The sequence below is a fragment of the Capra hircus genome, chromosome 18 (genome assembly GCF_001704415.2).
Source record: "Capra hircus breed San Clemente chromosome 18, ASM170441v1, whole genome shotgun sequence".
Taxonomy (NCBI): Eukaryota; Metazoa; Chordata; class Mammalia; order Artiodactyla; family Bovidae; genus Capra; species Capra hircus.
The window spans coordinates 56,540,526-56,559,189 of NC_030825.1; the positions used below are offsets into that span (position 1 = coordinate 56,540,526).

General features: G+C 50.2%; 3 protein-coding genes across 6 annotated transcripts in view; 2 read left to right on the forward strand and 1 right to left on the reverse strand.

Annotated features, from left to right (window-relative positions):
- The window catches only part of TULP2 (tubby like protein 2), a 63,023-nt gene extending 46,498 nt beyond the window's left edge, over positions 1-16,525 (reverse strand). For both annotated transcript variants that reach the window (XM_005692698.3, XM_018062747.1), the window contains exon 1: positions 16,442-16,525. The gene's annotated coding sequence lies outside the window, so the exon portion shown is untranslated. The remainder of the gene's footprint in view (positions 1-16,441) is intronic.
- BAX (BCL2 associated X, apoptosis regulator) lies at positions 8,176-16,054 on the forward strand. Of its 3 annotated transcripts, none has more exons than XM_013971446.2 (6): positions 8,176-8,701; positions 9,287-9,338; positions 9,429-9,575; positions 9,960-10,095; positions 12,055-12,157; positions 12,489-16,054. In XM_013971446.2, the coding sequence occupies exons 1-6, from the start codon at positions 8,668-8,670 to the stop codon at positions 12,797-12,799; spliced, it is 783 nt and encodes a 260-aa protein (XP_013826900.2). In that variant the 5' UTR covers positions 8,176-8,667; the 3' UTR covers positions 12,800-16,054. The 3 variants fall into 3 exon arrangements, with proteins under 3 accessions (XP_013826900.2, XP_017918239.1, XP_017918240.1); XM_018062750.1 differs by having other exon boundaries at positions 8,270-8,701; positions 12,055-12,159; positions 12,540-12,816; XM_018062751.1 differs by lacking the exon at positions 9,287-9,338 and having other exon boundaries at positions 8,593-8,701; positions 12,055-12,159; positions 12,540-12,816.
- FTL (ferritin light chain) lies at positions 15,952-17,566 on the forward strand. The gene is made up of 4 exons (XM_018062752.1): positions 15,952-16,302; positions 16,469-16,615; positions 16,967-17,092; positions 17,262-17,566. Exons 1-4 carry the CDS (start codon positions 16,201-16,203, stop codon positions 17,412-17,414), a joined length of 528 nt encoding a protein of 175 aa, XP_017918241.1. The 5' UTR covers positions 15,952-16,200; the 3' UTR covers positions 17,415-17,566.

Genomic DNA, 18,664 nt, shown 5'->3' on the forward strand with positions numbered 1-18,664 from the left:
TGGTCCACATCAAGAAAATAATCTTTACAATCAAAACAAAACAAACCTTTGCTTAAAAAAAAAAAAGGTATAGGGAGTCATTTCAACAGGAATGTTCACAAGTATTCAGTGGCCTTATTGGCAAAGCCTGGGTCATATGCCCCTGTGTGTGGCAGGGGTAGGAAGTCATTCCCATCCAAATTACAGAGAGTTAGAATGGGGCTGTATGTGGGCACTTGGCCAACCAATTAGGGTTAACTTTGTGCTCTAAGAAAGATCTCATTTCCATATTTTACCATAGTAGTGAGTATAGGTTAGGTTATGCTGTAGTAACAAACAATCCCCAAATCTCAGCTTAGCATAACAAGGTTCTTTCCTCACTTGTGTTATATATTGACTGAGAGTTCTGGACTGTATCTTTCTGGGACCCAAACTGACAGAGCCGCTAGTATCTGGAGTCCTGCTGGTCAAGTGTGGCCAAGGAAAGAACACCCTGGAAGCTTTTGTACCAAAACATAAATGCTCTGACATGAAAGTGATACACATAATCTCAGAATGTATTGGCCAAAACTAGTCATGTGACCTGAATGAACTACAGAGAATCTAGGAAGTTCATATCTATCACATTCCAAAAGATGAGATGGACATATTGGTTTTATGACACTAATAACTCTCACTATGAGGAAATAAGAAATTTGGTAGAAATTTCAGAACACTGAGAGACATCAGTTAAATGAGTTTTCTATTGTTTGCTTGTCATACCTTGTCATAGTTTTTCTTCTGAGGAGCAAGCTATGAGAAACCTAGACAGCATATTTAAAAGCAGAGACATCACTTTGCAAATAACAGGTCCATATAGTCAAAGCTGTGGTTTTTCCAGTAGTCACATACTACTGAGAGTCGGACCATAAAGAAGGCTGATCATTGAAGAATTGATTTCAGACTGTGATGCTGGAGAAGTCTCTTGAGAGTCTCTTAGACAGTGAGGAGATCAAACCAGTCTATCCTAAAGGAAATCAACCCTGAATATTCATGGGAAGGACTGATGCTGAAGCTGAAGCTCTAATGCTTTGGCCACCTGATGTGAAAAGCCGACTCATTGGAAAAGACCTTGATGCTGGGAAAGACTGAGGGCAAGAGAAGGGGGTGATAGAGGATGAGATGGTTGGATGGCATCACCAACTCAATGGACATGAATTTGAGCAAACTCTGGGAGAGAGTGAAGGACAAGGAAGCCTGGCGTGCTGCAGTTCATGGGGCTGCAGAGTTGGAGATGACTTAGCAACTGAACAACAACATTGTTTGCTTAATCCAAGTCCTGCTATGCATCATTCAGTTATCAGCATATTGGGTTTCAGTCCTCTGCTTGGTTGGTTTCAACCATTTAATTGTTGGTAGAGATGCCTAGATGTCACCTCTGATAGAGAAGTTTCACTGGACACATGAATGCACAGCTAAAGACTACAATTCCCAGGCTCCCTTGCATGTGACTGGCTTTTGGCCAATGGGATGCTGGCAGCTTCGGAGTTATGGCCTTAAAAGGCAAGGAGGATGTCAGCCCTTCCCGTCTTTCCCTTCCTGGTGTGGAGATGTCTTGGACATCGGTATGTTCACCTTATACTGTGAGATGGAAGTGCTGTGTTGTGAATGGTGAGGCAACAAGCTAGAAGGCTAGAAGAAAGACATGATCATGGAAGTAAGCATGCCCCAAGATCTTCAGGATGTGTTGGCAAACTGGAGACTCAGGAGAGCTGATGTTTAGTTCCAGTCCAAGTCTGAAGCCCTGAATAGCAGGACAGTTGACGATGCAGGTCTTGTCTGAAGGCTGGCAGCTCAAGACCCAGGAAAAGCCAATGATCTAATCTGAGTCCAAGGGTGGGAAGAAAGTTAATGTCATAGTCCTAAGATAATGAGGCAGAAAGAATTCTTTCTTATTCAGAGGAGGGTCAGTCTTTTGGTTCTATTCAGGCATTTTATGCAATCTACTTCACTAAGTCTACTGATATAATATTGATCTCATGCAACAACACCCTCACAGAAATACCCAGAATAATTTTAGATCAAACATCTGGGCATCCTGTGGTCCACTCAAGTTGACACGTAAAGTTAACCATCAGGGGCTTCCCTGGTGGTCTAGCGGTTTAGAATCCACCTGCCGATGCAGAGGACATGGGTTTGGTCCCTGGTCTGGGAAGATTCCACATACCATGGAGCAACTAAGCCCTTGTGCCACAACTACCAAACCAGGGCTTCTGAGCGCATGAGCCGCAACTGTTGAGCCCATGTGCTGCAACTACCGAAGCTTGTTCGCCTAGAGCCTGTGCTCTGCAACAAGAGAGGTCACTGTAATGAGAAGCCCGTGCACTGCAGCCACTCACTGCACCTAGAGAAAGCCCTGGCAGCAACAAAGACCCAGCGCAGCCAAAAAAAAAAAAAACCTTAAAAAATTAACCATCATACTTCCTGACACTGTGGAACTATACTCACTGTTAATAGTACTTAGGGTCGCAAATTCTTGGACTGTTACATGAGAGGGGAATAAACTTCTGCATGTTTAAGCCACTGTTATACTGATCTTTGCTAAAGCAGCTGAACTGGAATGCCATCTTATATTTTCAAAAGATATCTCCTCTCCCCGCTCATATCCCTCCACTGAGAAGTAGAGTCTAGTTTCCCTTCCCCAGAAGCGGAGTGGGCTCCTGACTCCTACGTAGCTGTTGCAACATGGCAGAACTGACACTGTATGATTTTGGAGGTCAGATCAGGAGAGCCAGTACAATTTCTTCTTTGTTAGCTGAAATTCTCTTGAAACCTTCAACCATCAGGCAATAGTTTGGCTGTCCCAAAGCCACCAAGCTGTAAGGCAACTGAAACTATCCCACACTAAAAAATCACAAGGACAGAAGGAAATGGCAACCCACTCCAGTATTCTTGCCTGGAAATTCCATGGACAGAGGAGCCTGGTGCACTATAGTCCACGGGGTTGCGAAGAGTCGGACATGACAGAGTACACACACACACATGAATATCTGTGATGAGTATCTTTCTACCACCTTCAGCTCAACATCTGCCAAAGTGAAATGATCACCTTTGGATTCTCCTGTCAATTTCGCTGTCCAATTTTCATCCTTTGTAGGATTTTCCGCACTGGAAAAAAGGTCAACTTTGTCCTCACTCCTACTCAATAGTTTTTCAGTATTTATGAAAGTGAAAGTCACTCAGTCGTGTCTGACTCTCTTGCGACCCCATGGACTATACAGTCCATGCAATTCTCCAGGCCAGAATACTGGAGTAGATAGCTGTTCCTTCCTTCAGGAGATCTTCCCAACCCAGAGCTCGAACCCAGGTCTCCCGCACTGCAGGAGGATTCTTTACCAACTGAGCCACTAGGGAATTCTTTTAATATTTATATGTAATGGCTAACCTTAGAAACTAGAATCCCCTCTAAGATTTAAAAAGATTCTCTGAGCTTTCTTTAACTTAACTGGAAGAAACAATGATATACACAACAATGAAATTTATAGGGAGAATTGAATGTCTGTATCAGCGGATTTGTTTACCACAGTTTTTGGTCCATGTATGCATGTATGCGAAGTTGCTCAGTCGTGTCCGACTCTTTGCGACGCCATGGACTGTAGCCTGCCAGACTCCTCCATCCATGGGATTTTCCAGGCAAGAGTACTGGAATGGGGTGCCATTTCCTTCTCCAGAGGATCTTCCTGACCCAGGGATCGAACCCGGGTCTCCTGCACTGTAGGCAGACGCTTTACTGTCTGAGCCACCAGGGAAGTCCTTTTTTTGGTCCATGGTTGGTGCCTAATAAATGTTTCTTTGTGTGGATATTTAAAAAAAAGGAACCACACAGAAAGTCTTGAGGCTCCATGAAAATAAAGAGATGCTCCATCAAGTCCCAACACCCTTCAGTCTCCCTGCTCTTCCACTTCTAGCCATCATCTGACTGCAGACGTTGAGTGACCCCAAGCTGGAACTGCCCAGGGAACTTGGCTCAATCTCACTATCCATGAGTCCATTAAAGATAATAAAATAATTGTTTTAAGCCACTAAGCTCTGGGATGACTTGTTACACAGTGACAGTGAACCTGTACATCTAATATAACTTTTATAACCCGAGAAATGGGTTCATTTTTAATATGTCTAAGCAGAAATCCTACTTGTTGTTCTTCACCCCAGAAACTTACCTAAATCAGCCACCAGGGCCCTCTGACCTTCAATAACTTAGCATCTGCAGCACATTAGCCCTCTCCTCTGTGGCCCATCCTCGGTGTGCAGAGTTCTTCTTTGTCTGGCGTGGCAGTCAGCTGCTTTTTTTAAACTGAAGTACAGCTGATTTACAATATTGTGTTACTCCCAAGTGCTGCTGTTGCTTAGTTGCCAAGTCACATCTGACTCTTCTGTGACCCCATGGACTATAGCCAGCCAGACGCCTCTGTCCATGGGATTTCCCAGGCAAGAATACTGGAGTGGATTGCCATTTCCTTCTCAAGGGGATCTTCCCCACACAGGGATCAAACCTGTGTCTCCTGCTTGGCAGGTGAATTCTTTACCAGTGAGCCACCAGGGCTCTCAAGTGGACAGAAAAGTAATTCAGCCATGTTGTTCAGTTACCCAGTCGTGTCCGACACTTTGTGACCCCATGGACTGCAGCATACCAGGTTCCCTGTCCTGACCCCATGGACTGAAGCATACCAGGTTCCCTGTCCCTCACCCTCTCCTGAAGTTTGCCCAAGTTCAGGTCCATTGCATCAGTGATGCCAGCCAGCCATCTCATCTTCTGACACCCTCTTCTGCTTCTGCCCTCAATCTTTCCCAGCATCAGGGACTTTTCCAATGAGTCGGCTCTTCGCATCAGGTGACCAAAATACTGGCGCCTCAGCTTCAGCATCAGTCCTTCCAATGAGTATTCAGGGTTGATTTCCCTTAAGATTGACTGGTTTGATCTCATCCTGGTCCAAGGGACTCTCCGGAGTCTTCTCCAGAACTACGGTTCGAAGGCATCAGTTCTTTGGTGCTCAGCCTTCTTTACGGTCCAGCTCTCACAACCGCACGTGACCACTGGGAAGACCAGAGCCTTGACTATACGGACCTTTGTCGGCAGAGCAGTGTGACTGCTTTTCAACACACTGTCTAGGTTTGTCATAGCTTTCCTGCCAAGAAGCAATAGTCTTCTGATTTCATGGCTGCAGTCACCATCCACGGCGATTTCAGAGACCAAGAAGAGGAGATCTTTCATACTCCCACCATTCAGTCATATATATATACTTTTTGATATTCTTTTCTAAGCTGTTAAAATTTTTATTTACTTATTTATTTTATTTTTGGCTGTGCTGGGTCTTTGTTGCTGCACTCAGGCTTTCTCTGTTTGCGGTGAGGGTGAGTGGGGCCTGCTCTGTGTAGCTGTGCTGAGTGGGCTTCTGATTGTGGTGGCTTCTCTTGTGAAGCAAAGGCTCTAGGGCCCTCAGGCTTCAGTAACTGCGGTGCGTGGGCTCAGTACTCCGCAGCCCTAGAATATAGGATCAGTAGTTGTGGCTCACAGGCCTAGTTACTCTGTGGCATATAGAATCTTTCCGGACCAGGGATGGAACTCATGTCCCCTGCATTGGCAGGTGGATTCTTAACCCCTGGACCACCAGGGAAGTCCTCCATTATAAGTTATTATTAAAAGATACTGAAGGACTTCCCTGGTGGCCCAGTGGCTCAGATTCCATACTTACAACATGGGCGTCCCGGGTTCAATCCCTGGTCAGGGAACTGGACCCACATGCTGCAACTAAAGATCCCACATACCATAAGAAGACTGAAGATCTTGCGTACCACCACTAAGGCCTGGCACACCAAATAAATCAATATTTTCTAAAAGGCGTCAGAAATGAAAGAGCAAATGACAATATAAAAAAATGTTAAAGTTAAAAAAAAAGAACCAAAAAATAGAAAAGAAAGCCCTGTCCAAGAGACACGGTCGACCTGGAGACAGCACCCACAAGAACTGGACAATTCTGGCAAATCCATCTCCTTCTCCGGGCTCTGGTTTCCTCATCTGTAAATAGGCTGTACTTATCCTAGATGTGGCTGAGAGGTTAAAGCATCTGTCTGCAATGCGGGAGACCTGGGTTCGATCCCTGGGTCGGGAAGATCCCCTGGAGAAGGAAATGGCAACCCACTCCAGTATTCTTGCCTGGAGAATCCCATGGACGGAGGAGCCACCAGGTGGCAAAGAGTCAGACAGGACTGAGCGACTTCACTTTCACTATCCTAGATGTATTAGTTATCTGTTGTTGTGTAACTGATTGCCCTCAAACGTAGCAACTTAAAGCAACAATAAATGTTGATTGTCTCACACAGTTTCTGAGGGTTGGTAATCCATTGAGTGGCTTAGCTGGGTGGTTCTGGCCTAGGATCTCCCATGAGGTTGCAATCAGGATGTTGGTGGGGACAGCTGTCATCGGAAGCCTTGACTGGGGCTGGAGGATGTGCTTCCAAAGTGGCTCATTCACGTGGCTGGAGGACTTGGTTCCTCCACATGTGTGTTTCCCCAGAGGATGACTGCTTGAATGTCCTTACAACATGGCAGCTCCTTCCTCTAATAAAGCAAACGATCCAAGAAAGAGCCAGGCAGAACCTGCAGTGACTTTTATGACTTAACCTTGAAAGTTACACTTTGTTATTTCCACAATATCCTATTAGTCACACTATCAGTCTATTCAATATGGGAGGGGCCTACACAGGGGCATGAATACTTGTAGGTCTCATTGGGGGCCCATGATGAAATTGGACTTCATAGTTCTGATATAGCATCTTTATTATTGTAAACAATTTTGACTTCAGAACTATCGCAAAGGTTCCCCCTCCCTCCAACTAATTAACTTGTACTGTTTAGACATCTGTGGCAGCATTAAAAGCCCTTTCTTTCTTTTCTGTAAATGGGATGGAAGGAGGGCTAATTCATTGGACTGGAATAACACACAAATAAAGCCAGCTTCTAAATTAATAGGAAACACCATTTCTCCCAAGGACATGCTTTGTTACTCACAGAGAAACTTTGTTCTCTAAAATCATCAAGCGTTAAAAATTCTATCAGTAAAAATGCAACATTGCACTCCCACTCTTGCCTGGGGGATCTAACTCATTTGATACAGAGTAGCAGGGAGAAGGTAATGGCAACCCACTCCAGTGTTCTTGCCTGGTAAACCCTATGGAGGGAGGAGGCTGGTAGGCTGCAGTCCATGGGGTCACGAAGAGCCGGACACGACTGAGCGACTTCACTTTCACTTTTCACTTTCATGCATTGGAGGAGGAAATGGCAACCCACTCCAGTGTTCTTGCCTGGAGAATCCCAGGGACAGAGGAGCCTGGTGGGCTGCCGTCTATGGGGTCGCACAGAGTCGGACACGACTGATGCGACTTAGCAGCAGCAGCAGCAGAAGTAGCTTCAATTTCCAACTTAAGAGCAGAGCAAAGGGTTTCTGGACCCAACAGTCCACACCCACATTAACCTTGTAGTTTGCAAGGATACAGAACCCTGGTTCCTTTCACAGTCTGCCAACTGCTTGGCTTTGAGCCTACCATATAGTCGTCACCTAAACTCTACATTTCCTCCAAACCCATAATAACTCTACCTTTTCCCCTGTCAAGATGCTCCATGATTGCTCTGCTGTGTCATCTCCATCATCTTCATGGGTCAATAAACTTCACTGACTGTCAATAAACTGGTGTTGTTAGGCTGATGGACTAAGACACTATAATCTTCAATTTCCATGGCTCCCAGGCACCCTTGGGAAATAGATTCCCTTCTCTTACATGCTAAACCATTCATCATTTGACCCAGCCAATTTTTCTATTCTCAGTTCTTTTTTCTTCTTACTAGTTTCTTTTTACAAGGCGATATAATCATTTCCATACATTAAAGTGCATATCTTATGTGTGCATGGGCTTCCCAAGTGGCTCAGTGGTAAAGAATTTGCCTGCCAATTCGGGAGACACAAGAGATGCAGGTTCAATTCCTGGGCTGGGAAAAAACCCCGGAGAAGGAAATAGCAACTACTCCCGTATTCTCGCCTGGGAAATCCCACGGACAAAGGAGTCTGCCAGGGGGTCCCAAATAGGACACCACTGAACACAGCACACGCTCAAGTAAGTATAGCACATTTCTAGCACCCCAGGAGCCTCTCTTGGGGTCCCTTTCTGCCCACACCCTGCCAGTCTCTCACTTCTTGAACTTCAAATTCCTTTTTTTTTTTTCCCCACACACATACACATTCATAGACGTTAATCATCTAGAATGTCCCGCCTCAATAAATGCTATTTTTGACTTCTGATATTCTTTCTATTCTGCAAAGGGCTTGAGTCCCCCCTGAAACTTTTGAAAATACTGCTGGAATGAGGAAAAGTTACAGCTGCGACTCACTGCTTAGCCGGTAGAACGGCGCCACGACCAGTTCCTAAAGGGAAGTGCAGACTGGACAGTCACGTGACAGGGGCCGAGCCCTCCAAGAGCAGGTGAGGCAGGTGGGTCCCGACTCCGCGCAACTCTGCGGGGCAGAGGCGCGCGGCGGCCATTTTGAGGGGCGGTCACGTGAGAGGACGTACGCTCAGCGGGGCGCTCACGTGACCAGGGGCGTGCTGCGGCCGCCCGGGCGGACCCGGCGAGAGGCGGCGGCGGGAGCGGCGGTGATGGACGGGTCCGGGGAGCAACCCAGAGGCGGGGGTGAGGCGGGAGGCAGACGGGCGGGGGGAGGGCGAGCCCCCAGCCGACCGACCCCACGATCCCTCCTGCCGGTGTGGGGCCGTGCGATCGCCAAGCACTCCGGCATAGAAACTCCCGGGTCCGGCGCTGCCAGCCTCCACCCACTCCCTCCCCGGGGGTGCCCGGCTCTCCGGCCTCCGCATCCCGATCCCTTCCCGCCTGGTGCTCTCTGACCCCCAAGGAGCGGGAGAACCCCATAATCCAAGCCCCGGGGGCAGGCCCGGGCTTGTCGCCGGCACCACTTCCTGGTGGGAGGGGCGCGTCTCCCCTCAGTCGCCTCAGGCCAGGGGTCTGGACCCGTGAAGTGTTCCCTCAGCCTCCTCTCCCCGCCCCGGGAAGAATGAAGGATAACAGGCCCAGGACCCCTGCTTCTTTCTTCATCGGGGATTCAGTTGCTTGGGCTCCCACTTCACTTTATCTATGAGGGGCCCAGAAATGCAGAGCCCCCTAGCGTTGTCCTCCCCCAGAGATCAGGAGCCACTCCAGTTACTTGGATCCTCCTAGGACCCAAGAGTCCAGGCACCTCTTCCCTCCTTTCTCCTCTAGGGCCCACCAGCTCTGAGCAGATCATGAAGACAGGGGCCCTTTTGCTTCAGGGGTGAGTTTGAGGTCTGATTATTGCGGAACGGATTTGAGGAATGAGACCCCATTCTGATTCTGCATCCCCGCAACTCCGTTCCCACTCTAGTTTCATCCAGGATCGAGCAGGGCGAATGGGGGGAGAGACACCCGAGCTGGGCTTGGAGCAGGTGCCCCAGGATGCATCCACCAAGAAGCTGAGCGAGTGTCTGAAGCGCATTGGAGATGAATTGGACAGTAACATGGAGCTGCAGAGGTGTGGCCCCTGGGACCCAGGAGTACAGCGACTTGGCCCCTTCTCTCTCAGAACCCAGGAGTCCCAGCTCCCAACCCCCATTTCCACTGGGAGGCTGGAGTCCAGCTCCACCGCCCCCTTTTCCTTCAGACCCAAAGGGTCCAGGGTCCCATCACTCAACTAAGCACTCTGGACTCCCAGCCTTCCTGTGCCCTGGGATCTTGAAACTCTCCTTCATGGAGTCTTTTCCCCCAGTTTCCAACTTGTGGCTTTCCCCCATGATAGCCTCTTTTGATTTCAGCCTGGCTCAGGTCTCAGGTTTTATCTTTGGTTTGGGTGGACACCAGAGTTGCCACACTCTGCCTGATCCTCCCTCCCCAACACTGGCTCTCCTCTCTCTTACAGGATGATCGCAGCCGTGGACACAGACTCTCCCCGAGAGGTCTTTTTCCGAGTGGCGGCTGAAATGTTTTCCGACGGCAACTTCAACTGGGGCCGGGTTGTCGCCCTTTTCTACTTTGCCAGCAAACTGGTGCTCAAGGTGGGCGGCTGCAGGGCCCTAAGCCCAGGGAGGCTCCCTTCAGGCCTAAGAGGACCTGGGAGTTATGAGGTCAACCCCTCGGGACAGCCCAGAAACCACAGAGGGAATGGAGACAGTCAGCTATGGGCCGCTCATCAACTTTTTCATTCATGTATTTATTCACTCAGCATGGGCTTCCCTAGTGGCTCAGACGGTAAAGAATCCACCTGCAAACGCAGGAGACCAAGGTTTGATCCCTGGGTCGGAAAGATCCCCTGGTAAAGGAAATGGCAAACCACTCCAATATTCTTGCTTAGAAAATTCCATAGACAGAAGAGCCTGGCCAGCTATAGTCTACGGAGTCACAGAGAGTCAGACACAACTGACTGACTCTTTATTCAACAAACATTTACTGGGCTTATGATGTGTGCGACCTGTACTTGGCACCCAGGACACAGAACAGAACTAGGTTAGGTCCCTGCTCTCAGGAAGCCCATGTTGTATGATGACTGCTGAGCAAAGTAAACTCTGGTGACATGATTGTGCAAGGGAGCCACAAGACCACTTCTCAGAGGAGGTGACATTAAAGCCTAAGATGGAACGACAAGAAAGATGCAGTGATATATATAAAGGTTGGGGAAAATGTATCTGATAGAGGGCGCAGCACATGCAAAGGACCTGAGGTAGGACCAAGCCTGGTGTGTTGAGGGCAATGAGGAGGCCCACATGGTTAGAATAGAGTAAGGAGAGGGAGAAGGTGAGTGATGAGGGCAGATTTCAAGGGGTCTTGTGGGCCTCTGTAAAGATCAGCCAGCTTTACTCTGAGTGTAGCAAGAGTGATTGGTTGGTTTTAAACAAGAGTGAGGTGACCCGATTTATAAGCAGAAAAGAATTTTCTAGCAAGGATTGTTGTTCAATTGCTAAGTTGTGTCCAACTCTTTGTGACCCCATGGACTGAAGCATGCCAGGCTTCCCTGTCCTTCACTGTCTCCCAGAGTTTGCTCAAACTCATGTCCATTGAGTCAGTGATGCCATCTAACCATCTCTTCCTGTCTAGCAAGGACAGCAAAATGTTAATTGTAGAATCTAGGTTGTGTGTATATGCTTGTTGACTGTGAAATTCTTTTTGTTTCTCTGAAGATTCTCATGATAAAATATTGGGGGAGGGGAGGCCCAGTAAATTATTTTGGCCCCTGTGAGTAGGAAAAGGGATCCTGAGGCACAAAAGCAAAAACTGGAAAGCTGATGAGGGGTACCTATAATAGTCCTATAACGGATGACTGAGGCGGCAGCAGTGGAGGTGGGGAAGTAGATTCCTTCATGTGTTTGCAAGATTGAGCTGATGGGGCTTGAATGTAAGAGGTGAGAGGGATGCAGTCAGGGTGGTAGGAGGGCTCTATATGGAGCTGGGGACAACAGGTGAGAAGCAGTGAGATAAAGGATGAGAAGGAAAGTTAAGGAAGTTGAAGAGTAGGTCATGGGTATGGGGGGTGTCAGGCCTTACACGGCCTGAAGATCAGAAAGCCCTCTCTGGGGAAGTGACATTAGACCTGAGCTTTGAGGGGTGAATGGAAAAGGTTGAGGCCTGTTGAGGCAGAAGAATCAGCATGTGCCAAGGTCCTGAGGCAGGTGAAGAATTTGGTGGGAATGAAGATGTGGAAGAAGGGCAATGAGGTGCAGAAACCAAGAGGAAGACTGGGATGTGTTCAAGTCAGAGCCTTCACACAGGGCCTTGTGGGCCAAGCTGCACTTTCGATTGTTCATCCCAGAGGTACCAGGGAGCCATAAGATGGTTTATCAACAGGGCAGGTGACAGGGACAAGACCCATATTACAGTTTATGAGGCTTATTCTGACTAAGTGGAAAAGAGACCGCAGTAGGGCAGGAGGGAGACAGAGCATGACAAGGGAGGCTGGGGGCCAGTGGCCCCAGGCAGTAGGGACAAGGCTCAGTCCCTGAGGCCCACCCCACTTCCCACAGGCCCTGTGCACCAAGGTGCCCGAGTTGATCAGGACCATCATGGGCTGGACATTGGACTTCCTTCGAGAGCGGCTGCTGGGCTGGATCCAGGACCAGGGTGGTTGGGTGAGACCTCTAACCCCACCCCATTCCCCTGCTCCTCTGGGGCCCTTGGGCCTTCCTGTGCCCACCACAGGAGTGCCCCCTTCCCCATTTTGGGGTCATATGTCTGATCAACCCCTGATTCACAGGGTGCCCAATGACCTGTCCATGACCCTTGACCTCCTCATGACCTCTGACCTCCTAGTGACCCCTGCCATGATGCCTCGCTGCCCTCCCTGGTGCCTCCCTCCAATTCCTCTGGAATCCCTCAAGTTCTATGATAATCCTTTAACTCCCCCACTCATAGGCCCTTGCCCCTTCTTGTGCCCTCTGAACCCTCACGTGCTGGCCCAGGGGCTGCCCCTTGGCTGAGTCGCTGAAGTGCCTGCTGTCCCTGTCCCCAGGACGGCCTCCTCTCCTACTTTGGGACACCCACATGGCAGACGGTGACCATCTTTGTGGCTGGAGTGCTCACCGCCTCGCTCACCATCTGGAAGAAGATGGGCTGAGGCCATCAACTGCCTTGGACTTTTTCTGCATAAATTATGGCATTTTTCAAGGGGGGGAGGTGGATTTGGGGGCCATGGGAGTTTTTCTTACTTTTGTAATTATTGGGGTGGGGCAGGGTAGGGAGGAGTGGTCTTGGGGGGGGTGGGCGCAATAAACCTCTTTCGGACCACACTTTGGAGTCTGAGTCACTGGGCCCGCTTCCTGGCTGTCGCAGGAGACCAGGCTTCATGCGCTGACCCATCTTTTTCTGAGGGTAACCAGTGCCCTCTGTGGGTCAGCGGTGAGTTAAATCGTGGCTCTTCCCTCAAGGAGCCCACAGTCCTGAGGGGAACCGAGGCGACTTGAGTCACCCGTGTCCTTGTCACAGCCCAGGGTGTTGTGTTGGAGGCAGCCCTGGGCCAGGCCCCAGCCTGACAGAGGCTGGTGGGTGTGGAGGTCAGGGCAGCAGAGTGCAAAGCAGGCCTCCTGAACCCTAGGAACTAGGGCCCGGAAGCTTCCACATGGGACTACAGAAAGTTGTACATTTACTGAGGAGGAGAATTGGGGAAGAAGCAGGTGTGCAGGCCTCGGGAGGACAGGGGTAGGGCTCAGGCCTTTTGGGAAAGCCCTTGGAGGTTGGATGGCTGAGGAGGCTGAGAAGGTCCAAGGGAGGCTCTGGAGGAGGCCTGAACAAGAATTGTCTGGGTGGAGGAGGGACAGGAGCAGAGATTGACAGGTTTTGGGGGGAGGAGTCTGGGGTCTGGCCCTGTGCCTTCCAGACAGGAGTCAGCCTGTGGGAAGATGCTGAGCTCAGGAAGAGCCACTGGCCGGCCAGTGGCTAAGACTGTGCCAATACAGGGGGCTAGGTTCAATCCTTTATCAGGGAACTATTAATAGATCCCAAACTAAAAGATCTCTCTGCTGAAACAAAGATCCTGTGTCGTCAACTAAGACCTGGTGTAGCCAAGCAATTAGTTTTCTTTTAAAAGGACTTCCCCGGTGGTCCAGTGGTTAAGACTCCACCAGCCAATGCAGGGAACGTGGGTTCAATCCCTGCTCTGGGACGATTCCACAGCCCTAAACCTGTGAGCCGCAACTACTCAAAGCTGTGCTCTAGAGCCCGTTCTCCACAAGAGAAGTTACCCCAATGAGAAGCCCGCACACAACTAGAGAGTAGCCCCCACTTGCCACAGCTAGAGAAAGCCCACATGCAGCCAGGGAGACCCAGCACAGCCAAAAATAAACGAATATGATTTTTAAAAAGAAGGGGAATCTGAAAAGAGGATTACGGAGAATAAGGTCACTGGGATAGTCAGAGTTGGTTGTCATCTCTCTGGCTCTCTGTCCCCCTCTGTGTCTGTCTTTGCCTTTCTCTGAGGCCCCCTGTCTCTCTGTCCCTGTCTCCCTGGGTCTCCAGTCTTCCCTCATCCCCCAAATCCCTCTCCAACAGTCCTGCTTCAGATCACCTTTATCACACCCTTCCTCTCCCTCCACCTGGGAGCACTTTCCAGGTCACTGCTCCTTTAGGCTGAGGCTAAAGGTCTTTGGGCTGAGGTATGCAATTTGGTGAATGAATAACTCAGGCCCCATTGTGACTGTGTGCCTGGGGCAACTGCCCCTCCCCCACAGGCTTTCCTCGGAGACACCCAGAGAGGAGAGAGATGGAGGTCTGAAAAAGTAGCTGTAAGGGGAGACTGAGTCACCGCCCAGAGAGAGGGGACAATATGGACACAGGCAGGAGCCCAGGGAAATCATCAAGGGAACTAAAAAGACAGTAAGACTCAGAGACAAAGCACACTCAGGGCAGCACCTTGGGGGAGGCGGCCAGACTTGGGTCCCAGCCAGACTGCAGTACACCCCCCAGGAGATGAGGTCAGTGAGCCGGCCTCACCCGGCCCCCCCTGCCGGAGCCCCTTCCGGAGCTGAGTTCAGCATGACTCAGCACAGTTGCTAGTCTGGCTATGGGCCAAGACACCCCTTGAGGACCCCAGATACCAGCCTGACTGGCCTCCCCCTGATCAAGGGGTACCCTGCCCAAGTTGCCTGGAGAAACTTCTCTGCCAGGAGGGGCCCTGACCTCTGCCCCCAACACCCCTGCGGCCTCAGCTTTCTGCCCCAGCCCTCCAGCTGCCTTCATTAGGGCACTTACAGAGGGTCAGATTCTGGTCTTTGTTTCTCCTTTTCCCCCAACAATGGGGAGCTCCTTGAGGGCAGAGTCCTGTTGTGAACCAGATCTGCCACACAGGCACCAGCCTGGCCCAGATATACTTTAAAAACGTCCATTGGTTGAAGACAGACATCCATCCACAGGTTCCCAGGCCCTTCTTGTTTACCCAGGAACCAGGGCTTCTCTGTGATCTTGAAGAATGTGTCAGGCAAGACAGGGACAACTTCAGAGAGGTTACTTCAGAGCCAAAAAAGAATTCTGTTTCTGGCTGCCTCAAAATAATCTTCGGGAAATCCAGTCTCAGAGAGAACCACCCCCTACAAAGTTCCAGTTCACCCCCTCCCAAACTCAGTTCCCAGAAATAAAAAGAGAGGCTCCTAAAATAGCCCCTAGGTTTTCCTAGTGGCCCAGACTTATCTTCCCAGGGCTCCAAAGGATTCTCCAAGACTCCTGACCTCTTTAAAAAGCCCTTACAAGGCTTTTAGAAACATTTCCTCCCCTCCCCACTCTGGGGCTGAACCCCAGGCCTCTACAGCTGTATTCTTAATCTTGCAGATCACCTCCAGGGTCTAAAGACCTTCCCCAGGAAGTTTCCAGAAAAATATGGACTTCCACTGAACTCTAGAGCTGCAGAAACTCCCCCCGACTTTTGAACCCCAAGGCTCCAGGTCCTTGGGGTTCCAGAAATATGATCTCACAGTTTTCCAAACTTCTCACTGCTCCGGGGACCTTCTTATCTCCCAGAGCAATTTCCAGTCTTCTGGAGGTTTCCGCACCTCTAAAGAACCCCCGGGGTTCCAGTAACGTCCATGCTCTGACACGCCAGAATCCAGCTTACTTTCCTGAGACACCCCGGGGGACCCAGGGATCATTACTTTGCAGGGCTCCCAGTGTCTTCATTAATTGTTCACCTATCAGCGAGACCCCTCCAGAATCCCTTGGATTCCCAGAATTAGCCCCCAAACCTTTGCATACTGCGAAAACCCCCCAGCCCCCCAATTCCCATTTCACAACTCCCTCCTGGTACAGGCGCGTGACTTTCCCACCTCGGGGCGGGGAGCTGGAAGCCCCATCTGCTCCTGATTGGTCACTCGCGGGCACTAGGTCCCGCCTCCCGCCACCGCAGATTGGCCGACCGCTCTCCCTGACCGCCCCACTTCCGAGGGCCCGCGCGCTATAAAAGAAGCCGCCTTGTCCACAGGCTTTTGAAGTGCGCTCGGCGGCCCCGCGGATCTGTCTCTTGCTTCAACAGTGCTTGGACGGAACAGACCCAGGGACGCCCCTTGCTCCAGCCTCCGACCACCCTCCAACCTTTTTTCCAGTCGCAACCTTCGGAGTCAGCCACTCAGCTGTCCGCGATCACCGGGACCAGCCCCCATTTTTTAACTCCTTATTATTACCGACCAATCATGAGCTCCCAGATTCGTCAGAATTATTCTACCGAGGTGGAGGCCGCCGTCAACCGCCTGGTTAACATGCAACTGCGGGCCTCCTACACCTACCTCTCTCTGGTGAGGTTCCCCAAGACGACCCCAGCCCAAGTTTCCCTCAGCTGCGCACCTCCGGCGCTCTGCGCACGCGCTGGCCTTCTTTGTCCCCTTCGATAGTCAGAAGGCAGAGTCCGGTTGCCTGGCCTCGCCTCCTGCTTACCATTGTTCCCGCCATCTCTTCCTGCAGGGCTTCTATTTCGACCGCGACGATGTGGCCCTGGAAGGAGTGGGTCACTTTTTTCGCGAATTGGCCAAGGAGAAGCGCGAGGGCGCGGAGCGTCTCTTGAAACTGCAAAACCAGCGTGGCGGCCGCGCCCTCTTCCTGGACGTGCAGGTAAATAGTGTGTGGGCCGCGGACTACATCTCCCAACAATCCCTGCGCTAGAGACCCCTTGACTGTAGCGGTTTGGGTACTGCATAGGCTCTTGGGAGACTGAGTTGAATCTTGTATGGGTTGCTTGTTATGGCTGGAAATGGAGGCGCAACCGTTCACCCAAGACGTGGCGGTCCAGGACGCAGCGTGTGTTGTCTTGGGACGTGTAGTTTGTAGGATACTGAGGATGAAATATACACGCTCTTCGACTTTTTTTTCTGGCTAAACCCTTTACTCTGGCAACTACTGGAATATCAGTTTTTAGTCCTTTCTAGAGTGGCTAGTACTGAACCGTTTCTGTTTTTGGTATAGAAGCCATCTCAAGATGAGTGGGGTAAAACCCAGGACGCTATGGAAGCCGCCCTTCTCGTAGAGAAGAACCTGAATCAAGCCCTGCTGGATCTGCATGGCCTGGCTTCTGCCCGCGGAGACCCCCACGTAAGTATCTCCTTTCATGTCTGCCCATCCAAAGACCTTACCCAGAATGATACTTTATTCCAACTAAGCACTGACCATTTGAATGAGCAGATTTCCTTCTGAGCCTCCCTGCCCGATCTGTCCCATTATTAGATCTGTAAGTGGCAATATTTTCTCTTCTGTTCCTCAGATCTGTGACTTCCTGGAGAACCACTTCCTAGATGAGGAAGTGAAACTCATCAAGAAGATGGGTGACCACCTGACCAACCTCCGTAGGCTGGCTGGTCCCCAGGCTGGGTTGGGCGAGTATCTCTTCGAAAGGCTTACCCTCAAGCACGACTAGGAGCTTCTGGAGACCAGTGGCCATTGAAGAACCCACCTAACATCAGGGCTGCCTGAAGCCCCTCTCTGCAGCCACTAGGCAGCTTTTTAACACCCTGGAGCCCTCTCTCAAGCCTTGGACCAAATGGAAACAATAAAGCTTTTTGCAGCATATCCTGGTTTTGTGTGTGGATCATGGTGGGGAAAAGGTGGGGTCTCTTCACAAAGCTGGTTGGACTCGGCTGGCAGGGAGAAAGGAGTCGATTCGGTTACATAACACCTGTGGGGTGTTGCAGTAGTAGGTTCTCTGCTTCACCAGGCTGATAACTGCCCTTCCTAAAAGGGTAGAGCCCAGATTCCAGGGAGAGTTTGGTAAAACCTGGGGTTGGTAACTAGAAGCAGACAGCTGTTAATCAGTAACTAGAAACTGGTTCAGGTGAGTTATGTTGCCAGGCACTTGTGGAGCTCCGAAAGTTACTGTCTGTGGTTCAATTCTGGGAGGTTCAGTATTAATAGAATTGCCAGCTCCTTTATGTGGGTGACTTGAGACAATTACTGTGTAAATTACCCATGGTAATCAGGATGCACACCCAGATCTGACCTCCAAAGGCTGTTTGTGTGGAATTCAAGGCACATAATAGGTAGAATCCGGCCTGTGGGTCTGAGCAGCTGAGGGCACATCATGCGAAGCAGGTACTGAGCCAGGGTTTAGGGCTCAGCACTATGAAATTGTCCAAATGGGAATAGAAGCTTGAAGATGCCTTAGCAGGCAGCTGTGAAGTCCAAGCAGGGGTGGGGTGGGGGGGAATGGGGACAAAAGCTGACCCCCTACCCCCATCCTGTTTGGTAGACAAGCACCATGCCCTTTCTGCTGGTGGGGGAGGGGACTTCTGGTGTCTAGTGCAAACAGTGGCTAACAGAAGGAAGATAAGACATCCAAATTCAAATAACCAGAGCTTTCTACTCCCCTGAAAAGTGATTGGTTTGGAGATGCACATGTAGCCTAGGGAAGATTATAACTGAAAGTTTTTTTTCCAAAAATAGCCATCCAGGGGACAGTTAGGCCAAAGTGCAGAGGCCAGAGTCCCTAGTAGAAACATGGTCTGAACTAGTGCTGTCCAACAGAACTTCTTGCAATGATGGAATTGTACTCTATCTTGCTATCCAATAGGGTAGCCACGTGGCCACCCTTGCATACACTAGTGCTACTGAGGAATTTAAATAGCCACATATGGCTCATGGCTATCCTTTTTCCAGTGACAGCCCCTTTCT